Consider the following 13,981-nt stretch of genomic DNA (forward strand, 5'->3'; position numbering starts at 1 on the left):
GGGGCACGTATTTCACGGCAACGCACTTGTTGCCATTTGCTATGTTGATAGCGTGGAGTAGTCAACCAGCCAATCTTCCGCTTCACGGAGCCGTTGTACTTGGGCGTATCTCGCAGGAGCGAGAATCCTTTGGGGAAGGGCTCGTCGCGAATGCGGGGGCCGAAACAAGGTGGGCCGATCGCATCTTCTTCTTCCAACGCCAGGGATCGAGCTAGGCGGTCGATCCGATGGCGGGCGCCGTTTTCTCTGACTCCTTCACGGCGGCCCAGCCGGTCACCGAGAGTCGGGTGCTCAACAGGCGGCAGGGAGGCACGCCTCTCCCTGCGAGGAGAAGGAGGAGGCGGGCGATCGCCCCGTCGTTCCACTGCTCGTGGGCGGCTGTCTTGGTCGCGCTCGATGGTGAGACATGTCCGGCTGTGGCTAGCAACGGCTCTCGGTCTCTCTGGTGGCGGGTGCCGCCTGTCGGCGTCCGGGAGCTCGCGCCTTGATCTCGGCGGGGGGGGGGGGGGGGGGATTCTCAGCGTGCGCGCCGGGTTCCACCACGCGGCGGTCGGCTTCTTGCTATGCGGCATCCGTGTCGATGAGCTGCTGAACGCGCTCCGTCATGCAATGATGCTCATCACCTTCCAGGTGGTCCAGCTCGTCTGCTGCCGTCTGGGCAGCACTTATGTTCTCCGCGGGCGTGGCGTAGACCGGGCGGTCTACTCCGAACATGCTGGCGATGGCGGCCCCACGTTGCCGGATCGTGCCCACGCGGCTGGGTTCTGCAGCAGCCGGCGTGCCGCCGATGGCGCGGTCGACCTCGCGCTGATAGGCCTCGGAGAGGCGTCTCATGGTAGCCAACTTCTTGGCGCTTTCGACGAGCGCGATGCGGTGGGCTTCTAAGGTCTCGGCATCAGCGTATGCCGCGATGGGTGCGGACAGGTCTCGCAATGCTGCTTGCAGCAGATCCTGGGCGGCCCCGTTAGAAGCCGCGCCTTGGCTGATGACGAGCACCTCCGTGACGGTCCTGCCGCCGCTGTCGGCTCGAGGGAGCGGGTCGTCGATGACCACCACATTGGTGGGGAAGGCGTCAAGGGATGCCGTGTCGGAGTCGACAAACAATGGATCAGTGGAGCCGATCGACTCTAGGTCGAGGCCGGCTCGTTGGCGATGTGGAGCTTGCCAAGGAGGTCAATGAGGCAGCTCTCGGAACTGGCTGCTCCTGGGTCGGGCGCGGGCTCGTTGGTGCGGCGGATCTCGCCGACAAGATCAGCGAGGCAGCTCGCTGCGCAGGCAACTTCTGCGCCATGCAGCGCGTTGGCACAAACGCCATCAGGCGTGCCAGGCTGGCTGCGCTCGCCAGGGAGGAAGAGGGTTCTCGTCCAGAATAGATCTCCGGACGACGGTGCACCTAGCCCCACGGTGGGCGCCAAATGTCGGGGGTGTCGTGCGACATATGCCAAAGGATGGCTTATCATGATTGGGAAGAGTAAGACGTCGCCGGTGCTTAGAAACGGGATAAGGCGTAAATACGAACGCCGACGCACTTTACCCAGGTTTGGGGCTCTCGTAGGAGATAACACCCCTAGTCCTGCTCTCCGGGGTCTCCGCATGATCACTATCTCAACAAGTAGCTACAAGTTGCTCCTTGAGCCGTTGCTAGAGGAGGAAGAAGGGCAAGGCTAGCTCTACTCCTCTCTGTATGTGTTTGTGTGGTGTGAGAAGCTGAACCCTTTGCATCTGGCCGGGTGTAGGACCTAGCTGTCAGTGTCTCTGGTGGCCGGCCTCTCCGCCGACAACTGGGGCCCGCCGCCTGGTGGGTCCTGCCGGCTGTCTCTTACTTGGCCGACAAGCCGCGCCCGCCGCTTGCGGGTCTTGTTGGCTGCTTAGTACTGTGGCAGTGCCTCTGATGATGTGTGCTTTGTCGGGGAGAGTGTGGCTACAGTCCCGCCGCCTAGTGGGCGTTCACTGTAGCCACTCCCCGTTTCTTCTGTTTAATGGCGCACGGACTCCAAGGAAGGGGGAGGGCCGCCTGGTCAGGAGTCGGCCTCCCCATAAGCCGGCTGGTCAGGGTTTGCCGCCTTCAGGCCTCTCACGGACAGGTAGGGCCCGCCGCCTGCGGGCCGTTCCGACAGTCCGTCGTGGGAGCATGGCCTTCTTTGCCATGGATGATGTCATGGGCAACGTGGCAACAGTGCCGCGCCGGGTGAGGGATATCCGCCCAGTATGCTGCACTGTGGCCACGCTCCGTCCTGGATTTGGGGGGTGGCAGGCTATTCTGTAGCCACGCCCCGTCCCGTCGTGTTTATGTGGATGCTAACTTCGAGGGCACGAGGGGCCGCCTGCTAGCAGCCGGCCTCTCTGGTGGCCGCCTGCTAGGAGTCGGCCCACTCCGTGGCCGTCTTCTGGATTCTGCCGCCTCCTGGCAGCCGACCGTTTGGACCAGCCAGCCCCAAGAAGGCGGTCTTCTGCCTTTGATTCTTGAGGGGTGCAGCCGGCCCGATGTCTTGAAATACCAAGGGAGCCTGATGAGGCTACCCGTGGTCATTTACTCCGACACCGAGTCAGCGACACGCGCCTCGTCTTCCATCAGAATGCCTCGGTTTCCCGCGGGGAATCCCATTGATTCCTCACGGGCCGCGCGGCAACGCCTCCCCTCCCGCCATGCGTACACACGGCACGGGGCTATAAAACCAGCGGCTCCCCCTCGCCGCTGGCCACACCAGCCCGAGCCCAAACCAGCCGCTGAGCTCTGCCTCTCTCCAGTCCGCCGCCGAGCTCTGCCTATCTCCCCGTCCACCGGCGTTCGTCCCCTTCCCTCTCAACGATGGCCGAACGCTTCCCAGGCGACGCGGCGGCGGCCAACGGCTTCGGCCGCCGCTCGCTCCACGAGTGGGAGGCGTACCTCTTCTTCGAGGCCAACATCCTGGCGCCGCCGGACATGCGCGCCGGGCCGACGGGGTGGAGGCTCAGCAACGGGGGCGTCCCCATCCCCCTGGTGCCTGATGTCAACGCGTGCCCCGCCATCTTCGCCGCCGAGGTCGACCGCGTGCGGGCGTCCCTAACGAAGGAGCAGCGCGCCCTCCCCCAGTACGCCGACAACCACGCGTCGTAGGCGGCGTACTTCCAGCGCCGGCAGGCGCAGTGGCTGGCGTCCACCAATGGGGCGCCGGTGGTGGGCGGCGTCAAGAACAGCGAGGGGCGCCGCGTATGGTGGGGCGCCCCCGGCCGCACGCTCCACGAGGTGCTGGCATACCTCGAGGGCGACAATGACCCGTCGCTGGCATACCCTGTCGCGGCGTCCGCCCTCCCCCACCGGAGTGCCGGGCAATGGATGCCCAGGAGGTTCGGCTCCTCCTCGTCTTCCTCCTCTCAGTCCTCCTCCCGCTCCTCCTCCCATTCCTCGGGCTCGCCGGCGCTATTCGGCGTCAAGGCCGAGCCCGCCGCGGAGACGCCGCTCGGCCGGTGCACCCGCAGCGCCGGCATCGTCATCAACGAGGGCGGCAGGCGCGCCTCCTCCTCGGCTCCTCCGCGCTACGTCAAGCCAAAGACGGAGCCGGGGCTCCCCGTCGTGAAGACGGAACCCGGGCTCGCCGGCGGCGTCAAGGAGGAGCTCGACGACGCGGCGGCCCTCAAGTGGGCGCGTGAAGACTGGGTGCGCACGGAGCTGGAGCGCAGCGCCTCGCCTACGAGCGGTTCGAAGCTCGGCGCCGTGGCCGGGACGAGGGAAGCGTCGTCGTCCTCGACGACAGCGACAACGACGCGCCGCCGCCGGTCCGCCAGGGCGACGCCGGGCAGAGGTCCAGCTGGGGCGGCCGCGTCAAGAAGGAGAAGGCCGCCGCCGACGACGAGGATGGCGGCGACGTCAGCGTCTTCGCCGCGCTCAATGACTTCTTTGCTCCTTAGTTGGTTTTTTTAAAATAACTTATTATGTAACGTCGAACATGTCGAATATATGTCAAGTTTGCCAAATTTTAGCCGAACGTTTTGTTCAATTTGCCGAACTCCTTTTTTTAAATAAAAAAACCCGCGTCTGAGGGGCGATCCTGGGGCCGACGACTAGGAACCGCTCGTCCCGACACCGATTTTAGCGCGGGCTCACCCCAGACGGCGATTTTAGGCGTTCCTTGAAGGCCAACGGCTGGAGATGCTCTAAATACACAGTGCACCACCGCACGTTGCCAGTGCAAAACGAGGCAAGTAACGTAACACCAAAAATGAGCCACCCATGCATCAATCTCCCGCCGTCTAACCCGCGAGCGGAGAAGATTCGTCGTGCAGCAGCACGTGGTGACTGCGTGGCGCGTCATGTCGCCGCCCCCATTCCTTTCTCCCCCCGCTACCTCCTCCCTCCTCCCTCCGAGACGACCAGGTCGCAGCAGCCAGGAGGTGGCGCAATCCCCGTCGCCACATCGCCATTTTATTATTACTGCCGGTAATCTGATCAGATCAGATGAGATCACTCCCGCTCCACTAAACAAAGCGGAAAAAGACGCAACTTTTGTAAGCGGCTGCCGATCAAAGGGCACGTCGCCATCCCACTCCCACCCAGACCAGCACGCTCGGTTCGAGACTCTCGTCGGCGTCGGCCAGTGCGTGCGTCTGCGTCCGCTCCCCACCAATCACCCCCGCTTTCTTACTCCCAAGAGTAGCCTCGGGGTTTCTAGCTGCTGCCCGGCCCCTTCCCGCAAGGTGCTCCCGCGATTTCTTTTCCTTTTCTGCCGCCGCCTCTTCCACGCAACCGGCTGCTACTGGCCTCTCCTGGGTCCTGCAAGAATCACCACCGGGTTGGGTTGATTTTCCCTGCCCTTCCCCTTTTCTTGTCCAGTTCGTCGGGAGCGAGGAATCAATCTTCATCTTCCTCTGCGAGGACACACCGGAGGTGGGGTTTGCGTGTGAGTACTGCGAGATCTCGCGCCAAGAAGTGGCGGCGGCGGCGGCAGCAGAGTCTTCAAGGAAGGGAGGAAGGAGGTGGATCGTGGCGCCATGGGTTCTTGCGAGGACGTGGAGTACGGCGACGTCTTCTCCGTCCCCAACCCGGCGGCGGCCCCCGCCTACGCGCTCGACTTCTCCCTCCACCACCACCACCAGCACCACCAGCAGCAGCTCCGGTTCCCCCCTTCACCCTACGGCTTCCACGGCCTTCCTGCCGGTCCCGCCGCCCATTACCAGCCGTCTCCGCCGCAGTCGGCGCTGATTGGCAGCACGCCGAGCCCCGTCTCGACCACCACCGAGCTGGGGAGCCCGGAGGAGGCCTCCGACGACGCCGTGCTCGCCTACATCAACCAGTTCCTCCTCGAGGACGACGACGACGAGTTCTTTGCTCCCGACGCCGCCGCCGCCACCGCGCCGGCGCGGGACTCGGCGCTCCTCGCCGTCGCCAAGCCCTTCGTCGACATCATCGCCGACGCCAAGCCGGCGTACCAGCACAGTTCCTGGATGGATCCCTGCTGCGCTTTCGCGGGAATGGGAGGAGGATCCCCTGACATGTTCATCAGCAGCAGCAGACAGAGCTCCTGCCAGTTGGTTCCCTGCGATTCCGTGAAGGTGGAGGAGGAGTGCGCCGTCCACAAGGGCCGGAAGAACCGGCACGGCGACGACGACCTGGAGCCGGAGGACGAGAGGCGGCGCAAGCAGCTCGCGCTGTCCGAGGAGGAGACCGTCCGGGAGATGTTCGACAAAGTGCTCCTCTGCAACGGTGTCAACTGCATCCTTCAGTCGCCGCTGCCGGCCGAAGCGGAGATCAGCAGCGTGTACGTGAAAGGGTCAGGGAACCGGAGAGGCCGCAAGAAGGGCAAGACCGGAGTGCCCACCGTGGAGGAGGAGTCCGTCGACCTGACAACCCTGCTCATACACTGTGCCCAGGCCGCGGCTATCGATGATCACCGCGGTTCGGGTGAGCTGCTGAAGCAGATCAGGCGGCATTCTTCCCCTCACGGGGATGCCGGGCAAAGGCTGGCGCATTACATCGCTAATGGGCTCGAGGCTCGCCTTGCCGGCACCGGTAGCACCGTCTACCGCTCGCTTGTCGCGCGGCGAACTTCTTCCGCTGACATGCTGAAAATATTCAAGCTATATGGGACCGCATGCCCGTTCATCAGAATGTCCAGGTTCTACTCCAATGAAGCCATCTTGGATGCTACCAAGGGTGTGACAAGCGTGCACATTCTGGACTACGGTATAGACTGGGGCTTCCAGTGGCCAGTCTTCTTGCAGCGGATCTCGAAGAGAGATGGTGGCCCCCCAAGAGTCCGAATCACCGGCATTGACTTGCCGCAGCCAGGGTTCCGGCCTGCAGAGCGTTTAGAGGCGACGGGCCGGCGGTTAAGCGAGTACGCCAAGATGTTTCATGTTCCCTTCGAGTATCGCGCAATTGCTGCCAAGTGGGATGCCATCCGAGTCGAAGATCTCAGGATCGACAAAGATGATCTTCTTATTGTCAACTGCTTGTTCAGAATGCGGCACATGATGGACGAGACGGTGACGGACGAGAGCCCGAGGAAGACAGTCTTGAACACGATCAGGAAGATGAACCCGCATCGGTTCATCCACGCGGTTGTCAATGGCACCTACAATGCGCCATTCTTCGTGACGCGCTTCAAGGAGGCTCTGTTCTATTTCTCCTCGCTCTACGACATGCTCGAAGCGACCGCACCGCCGGTGGATGAGCACAGGCAGCTGATCGAAAGGGAATACTTCGGACGGGAGCTTCTCAACGTGGTCGCTTGTGAGGGCACGGAGAGGGTCGAGAGGCCGGAGACCTACAAGCAATGGCAGGTAAGGAACCTCAGGGCAGGGTTCAGGCAGGTGCCTCTGCTTCAAGAGTCGGTGAAAAAAGCAAGATACAAGGTAACCAAGAGCTACCACAGGGATTTCTTCGTCGACGAAGATAACAAGTGGATGCTGCAGGGTTGGAAGGGCCGAGTCATCGGCGCCCTATCCACATGGAAACCTAGCTAGAACTTTAGAGACATGTTGCCTGGTACATTTCATCACTTTTTTCCGTTCTGTTGTATCTGATATTCTGATGCTTATGTTGTTGAATTTTGACCCTTTGCTGGGAGCAGAGTTGATGGATATTTTTGCTAAACTCGACTAGAACAGAAGCTTCTTGCATATGTTTTGTACCAAATGAAGCATGTGTATTGCAAACTGTTTGTTTGTTCCTTGAATCGGTAGCGCTGATGTTTCATTTCTCAGCTCAATGAAAGGTGCATATGAGCTGCTGAGTGATATATTAGCTGTTGCGTAAATGATAAAATTCGTGTGGATTATTCGTGTGCATCAGATCTGAGTCAAGAGTGTGAAAAGAAGATAGTCATATCCGTTAAACTGTATCAATGTATTCTCAATTGTTTGCTGACTTCTTCTCCTCGGAGAAAATCTCGGGAAAATGCATAGATTGCTTGTCCAATCTCCATGCATCCATAGGAGGCTATTTTCAGCATTATTGATAAACCGATTGTGCAATTACATCAGTCAGCAACTTCATAATGCACAAGGATACACACTCAAAGACATTAAGATCCTTATAAGCTTAGAAATGCACTTATGCTCCTTAACTGATGCCTCAAAACCGGGCTGTGACCTGGGAGAACAGCGCTTTGAAATCTTTCGTCGGGGTGCCCTCACCTTCAGGCTTCGAAGCCAAATCGAATGCCTTGAACTTCACCTCTTCATACTGCAGGGCCTGTTTCAAGAGAAGTATATAATCAGAATGATAGTCCTCAAGTGTCTGTCCACAGAAATACAGTTGCAGGAATTATCATATGTTATACCTGAACACAAACTTCAGCCACATCAGCCCTAGGAATTGCCTTAGTGTCAGTCTGGAGAAGCTCATCATCCTTCCCGACAATCAGCTCCCTCACTCCCCCATCTTTGTCTTGCAGACCACCAGGCCTAAATTGAAGGAAAAGAAGAAAATGATAGCATATTATGTATCAGCGAATAGTTAACCTGTTCTAGTGTTCTTGTGCATATTAGCACAATGCACTTTTATTCTAGCTTCACAAAAACTAGCCGTCAAATTTAACCGCAGTAGACCAACAATGAAACATTTAGCACGAAATTTAGACAATTCACAGAGATGCTAATTAGATGAACAAAAACTACTTGATGGCCCTGAGCATTTGCCTCACCCCTTTATATGCCACTCATTGTCTCATTAAACGTGGAGCTGCATCCAAAGTGATTGATATTTAGTGTAATTAAGTACACCACTTCAGAAAGGTGAGCAACTCTTTTTCAAGAATAATTGATCTAAAGGATGCCTTTTTATCCAAACTAGTTCATGTTCTTTATGTACCTTATGATTGTATAAGGAACTCCACTGTCTGCCAGATACTGTTCAGACTTGCGCTTCCAGACCTACATCAGAGATCAATAATCAAGATTTCACATTTTCAATAATAAAATCGTCTGAATTTGCAAAATGAATTTGTCTCAGTGGATTATTAGATCAACGGTACCACAACTAGCTGACTATGCACTGTATCTTTTATTTCTATCTTTCATCCGTTGCTTTATTTGGATGAGACAAAATAAAGCTTCGATGGAAACAAAACAAAAGCAAGACTTCTGAAATGAACATTCCAGGCCAATAGAGAGGATACAGAACTTCCAAATTTTAGCTACGACAGGAACTTAATATTCAGAAAGGTTTATTTGCAAAACTTTCTTCATTAAGTTGTTTTTTCCTGTATTATGGATCTAACTGTTATAAATCTATCGACTGAACATTTGTATGGCGAACCTGTCAGTAGTTAGAACTTAGAAATCTAGCAATTGAACATTTCTGTGATGAACAATCCTTCAGACTTCTGAGACAGATGGCTCATCTGCCGCCAATCAATGTTCAGAGAATAGTACTAAGGCGTTCCGGATAATAAGTTCATTGTGAAAGCCAGAGCAAATGAACTGCAATGAAGTAAAGGTGAAGAGACATACAGACTCGTCTCCAGTTACTTACCAGTATATTGCCATTGCCAAGGCTGTTCAATGGATGGTTGGGATTTGTTCCCCCCATGGATCCCACCAAGACTATGTGCTTCACACCAGCTGCTTTGGCTGCCCAACACAAGATCCCACTCAACAAACATCCACATAAACTTATGCACATATAAAATGCAGTACCAAGACGAAGCTTACCAGCATCAATCTGATTCTTCTGCCCAATCCAGTCCACCTGAAACACACCCACGCCCAAATTTATCACCATTTAATAACCGACAAAGATTTCAGGATGTGGCATGTCACTGAAACACAGAGGAGACACATCCTGAACCTGTACTAATTATGGGAGCGGCACACTCTGAATCCAAATTGTGGCACAGTACAGAGGAGAAAACCCAACCTGCTCAGGGTAGGCTCCGTCCTCGTAGTAGAACTCGGGCCGGCCGCCCTTGGTGGGGTCGAACCCCGGCTTCATCTTGGGGGAGGCGCTGGTGAGGATGACGAGCGCGTCGGCGCCCTGCACGGCGGGCGCCAGGTGCTCCGCCTCCCTGATGTCGGCCACGTAGACGTCGTCGGCTCCCCCGATCTTCTGCTTGCTCTCCTCCGACCTCACCAGGCCCCTCGCCGCGAACTGGTCGGATCTCTCCCTGAGCTTGCTGAACACGATTTGGCCTGCGATCGATTCGACGAGCGTTAGGGCCGGAATTGCCCGCCGTGGCAGGCGGATTCGTCGGGTTTTGGTCGGAGAAACGGGCGGGGAAGGAGGGAAAGGGTACCTGTGCGGCCGCCGGCGCCGGTGACGAGGACGGTGGGGCGGGGCGCGGCCATGGCCGGAGGGTGGTGGCGCAGTACTGCAGGGTAGCTGGTCGCGAACTGCAGAGCGCCTCGACGCAGCCAAGTGCCGATGTGTCACGAGAGAAGCGGCGAAGGATGAGACGACGCCGATGCTCTGGATTTGTCTAGAAGGCCGTGCCGACCGACCGACCTGACGACATGCCAGGAGGGCGCGCGGCGTGGAGGGCGGCCACGTCGCGCCTGCCTGCTATACGCTTTCTTCGAAGCAAGGCGCCTTTCGCTCCCCGCACACGGTGAGTTTTCATCTCAGGACTAGCAAGAACATCAAGATGCATTTTTTATTTTATAAAACATCAGTTGTGATTGACCGATGCGGGAGTAATTCCGTGCGTAAGAACTAATGATATATCGAGAAAGAGAAGAGATAAGGTGAGGAGGAGTGGGGCGTGGATTATTGCTAATTGCCAAAAGTGAGAAGCAATAATGTTCTGACTTTCGAAATCATGTGCGGTAGCAATACCAAACCAAATACGACGAGTAGTGGGGTCCTGAGCTAAACCTGGGAAATCTTAATTCCATAATGCCTTTCAAATCCTCCTAGCCACTATCCTACTGCAATAATTCTCGCTAAGAAGTGATTGGTGGTCGGACTGAGCGGAGGCATGGGGATGGACGAAGTTGACAGCGGCCACCATGCCAGATTGTTTCATAGACTTCCTTTTTTAATTGCTCAACAATGAGGTTGTGGGAGATAAGGATGAACGGGGGAAAGCCTTATTTGCAAATATGGAGAGAGGTGCGAGTATCGTTTTGCAAAATTGCCATAGTTTCTTTTCTATCTGTCAGATATAGATCAAACGGTCTATATTGCAAGATGGCAGGCACACCATCATCACCAACTCGATTTTTTTATAAGAGTAGAGATAAATAATCAATCATCATACTACTATAGAGGTGTAGAGATCAACATCTTTATTCGTTACACATGTTTAAGATTTCATACACATCAAAGGTAACCCATGGTTTACCATACAGACCTAGTGACTTACACACCAAAAGAAGAGCATTACATTTACAATGGGCAAGAAAGGTGAAATACTATCACAACCCCATATCACGTTGTGCCGGAATGGAAGCTCTAGCTCTTGTGACCACAGACTCTAATGATCTCAGCTTCTACTACTCTTTCCTTGTGAATGAAGCCCAGCTCACCGCCACTCGCACGTAGACCCAATCACACACGCGGTCGAACAACGAGAACCAAATAATTCTCCAGCTCCTCTTGAATAAGAAGCTGCAGAAGATGATCCAGAGACCTGCTACGAATCCCGTGCCAATGCCGAGGTATAATGACAATGCATCGCTCATGCCCTCATGCCGATTTTCAGGAGTCCATGGAGTGATTTCCGGTCCCGAGCAATTCCTTGATACAGGCGGACCACAAAGACCTGGATTGCCAGCATAGATTGACGCATCATCTAAAGTTTGTAACTGATTGCCAGAAGGTATGGTTCCTGTCAGATTGTTGTAAGACAAGTTCAAGTGGGCAAGTGAAGTTAGATCTGCCATGCTCGTCGGGATTTGACCAGAGAGCTCATTGTGTGAGAGGTCCAAAGATTCCAGTGCCCGTAGCTCCCCAATAGTCACAGGGATTGTGCTGCTAAGGTGATTCCATGACAAGTTCAAGTTTGTCAATGCACTGAGCATGCCGATTTCATGAGGAATCTTCCCTGTCAAACTGTTGCAAGAAAAATCAATGTTTACCATATATGCGATTCCTGTTGTGTATTCCAACTGCTGACCTTTTGTGACCACCGATAAACTATCAGTATACACATCAGTGTACTTGTAGACGGAGACAATCCCAAAGTTGACAATTTTGAAAAGGGCACCTTCTTGATCGGGAGTATGAGCCATAGCTAGCAGATTCCCAAGCGACCATGGTATGTTCCCTGAGATGTTGTTGCTTGCAATGTCTAGATATTGAAGCCCATGCATCCTGGTCAGTTCACCAGGGATGCCACCAGAGAGCATGTTTGACCGCAACCGCAGAAATGCCAAGGATGGTAGCTTTGAGCCGATCCATGTCGGTAAGCTCCCAGAAAATTCATTGTATGCGAGATCAAGGAATTTTAGCTCTTTACACCTCTGAAGAAATGACGGGATTCTTCCCGAAAGATTGTTGTTATTCAAGTTAAGCATGGTCACGTTTGAAGTTTTTGGTGCATGGAGGCAATTGGCCAATGTCCCATTTAGTTGGTTCTCTGATAGATCTAGAAACTGCAAATTTTGCAACTCAAAGAGGGAGCATGGGATGGTCCCAGAAAAAGAATTTTTGAAGAGCATGAGTATTTCTATAGTCGGTGCTCCGATATCTGATGGCAATGCACCGGATAGGTTGTTCCCAGAGAGGTCCAACAAGGTGAGGTTCACTGGGAGTGTTGGAATAGGGCCAACGAGCTGGTTAGAACTAATATCGGATATAACAGCTTCCATTCCACCAAACAAGAAAAATGTGGGAAGCATACCAAAAATCTGATTTTCCGATAGATCCAAAACTTCACAACGGTACAAGTCAAACCAAAAAATTTCGGGAATGGAGTCATGTATGCCTGTGTTTGAAATATCAAGGGTGCCGAGTGTTGGTTGGATAATCCATGCCGGAAACAGGGGGCCTAGGATGCAAGATCTAAAGCCCGCTGAAGTTAAGCTGAATGGAGTGCTCCATGTGTTGTTGACCAACATAGTTATGGAATTACCAGATAGCCATAAGTGTTTTAGGCTAGTCAGATTCGTGAAATGGTCCTCGGTGACTGTACCATGCAGGTTGTTTGAGTCCAACCATAACTCCGTTAAATTTGCGAGTTTCCCTATGCCAACCGGTATCTCTCCGGATAGTTTGTTATTACTGAGCCAAAGTGTGGACAAGCTACTAAATTGTTCTAGCCGATCTGGAAGAGTCCCTGTCAAGTTGTTGTGGTCCAAATACAACTCTTGTAACTCATCCCCTGGCAATCTATAAAATAGATCTTGCGTGCCTCCGCTAATGAAGTTTTCAAATAGATGGAGCACTTGTAGTCTCTTGAGTTTCTTGAAGGTGGATGGCACCATGCCAAAGAAGTTGTTATAATTAAGGGACAATGACTGCATAGAGGTCAAGTTTCCCACTGCGTCAGGGATAGAACCCACGATTCCGCATCTATCCATGTAAAAAAGTTGGAGAGCAGGTAGCTCCCAAGCCAAGTAGTTGGCTCCAAAGGACGAGTTAAAGGAATTGGAGTCGAGGTCAAGGGTTTCTAGTGACGTGAGATTTGAGTGCAACGGTAGAGGCATAATGTTACGAAGCCCACAAGATGTTAGCTCAAGGGTTACCAGAGAGGGGAGCATGTTGACATCATGAGTCCAGTTGACGGCAGCGCTAAGGTCCACCTCAGCCATGTCGAGGTGTTGTAGCTTCTGTAGGTGCGTCACCCATAAGAGATCAGGCGAGCAACAACCCAGAATTGAGAGGTCAAGACTGACCAGATTCGAGAGGTTCCCAAGGTGAGGAGGGATTCGCCCACCGAAGAACGAATCAGTGAGGGCGAGATGAGTCAGGCTCCGGAGGTCACCGATGAATTGAGGAATGGATCTCCCACCAAAGTAGTTGGATGAGAGGTCCAGGTGCTTCAAATGTCGTAGAGTGAGCAAGGAGGAGCTTATCTCACCTCCGATGGCTCCGTCGCTTTTGACCTCGAGCTTGATGACATGGCCGGTCCTGTTGCTGCACCCGACGCCCATCCACCGGCAGCAGTCCTCCTCGGCCCGCCACGACGAAAGGTAGTTGCTCGGATCGGTGAGGCCGGCCTTGAAGGCGAGAAGCGCATCATGCTCGCGGGGGATGCAGAGGGTGCCTCCCGGTGCTGATGGTGGTGGCGGTGGCCGGAGTGCAGGCACGGCTGGGGCAGACCAGCTCCGGAGGAAGATGAGGCACCACGTCGCTAGGAGGATCGCCGGTCTTGGGCTGGCCATTTTGGGTGGTGGACGTACGAATGGGTAAGTACGAGTGTGGGTAGTACTTACTTGCCTCGGCCATGCACGTCTGGATTTAAGGAGCTAGCAGAGTTCGTTCGGTCCACCCTTGTGAGCGTCAAAGTGCCCTGCGCGCTACGCCAGGTCGATCGGCAGGTAGTAGTAACATCGAAACCCCGTCCACCGGGTCGAGAACTGTGAAGAGTCCATATGAGTTGACTGACCCAGCGCATAAAAA

General features: G+C 54.7%; 3 protein-coding genes across 3 annotated transcripts; 1 reads left to right on the forward strand and 2 right to left on the reverse strand.

The window, feature by feature from the left end:
* The first annotated feature begins 4,537 nt into the window (after positions 1 to 4,537).
* On the forward strand, positions 4,538 to 7,154 carry LOC109765179 (scarecrow-like protein 30). Its single transcript, XM_020323956.4, has one exon. The coding sequence runs from the start codon at positions 4,969 to 4,971 to the stop codon at positions 6,940 to 6,942; it is 1,974 nt and encodes a 657-aa protein (XP_020179545.1). The 5' UTR covers positions 4,538 to 4,968; the 3' UTR covers positions 6,943 to 7,154.
* A 151-nt stretch (positions 7,155 to 7,305) lies between these two features.
* On the reverse strand, positions 7,306 to 9,992 carry LOC109765178 (uncharacterized protein At5g02240). Its single transcript, XM_020323955.4, has 7 exons — positions 9,714 to 9,992; positions 9,338 to 9,609; positions 9,133 to 9,169; positions 8,954 to 9,051; positions 8,291 to 8,352; positions 7,761 to 7,884; positions 7,306 to 7,672 (listed from the first exon to the last, which is right to left on the reverse strand). Exons 1-7 carry the CDS (start codon positions 9,763 to 9,765, stop codon positions 7,553 to 7,555), a joined length of 765 nt encoding a protein of 254 aa, XP_020179544.1. The 5' UTR covers positions 9,766 to 9,992; the 3' UTR covers positions 7,306 to 7,552.
* Positions 9,993 to 10,660: 668 nt separating this feature from the next.
* On the reverse strand, positions 10,661 to 13,763 carry LOC109765197 (receptor-like protein EIX2). The gene has a single exon (XM_040391120.2). The coding sequence runs from the start codon at positions 13,741 to 13,743 to the stop codon at positions 10,912 to 10,914; it is 2,832 nt and encodes a 943-aa protein (XP_040247054.1). The 5' UTR covers positions 13,744 to 13,763; the 3' UTR covers positions 10,661 to 10,911.
* Between the last annotated feature and the right edge of the window lie 218 nt (positions 13,764 to 13,981).

The sequence above is a fragment of the Aegilops tauschii genome, chromosome 5 (assembly GCF_002575655.3).
Source record: "Aegilops tauschii subsp. strangulata cultivar AL8/78 chromosome 5, Aet v6.0, whole genome shotgun sequence".
Taxonomy (NCBI): domain Eukaryota; kingdom Viridiplantae; phylum Streptophyta; class Magnoliopsida; order Poales; family Poaceae; genus Aegilops; species Aegilops tauschii.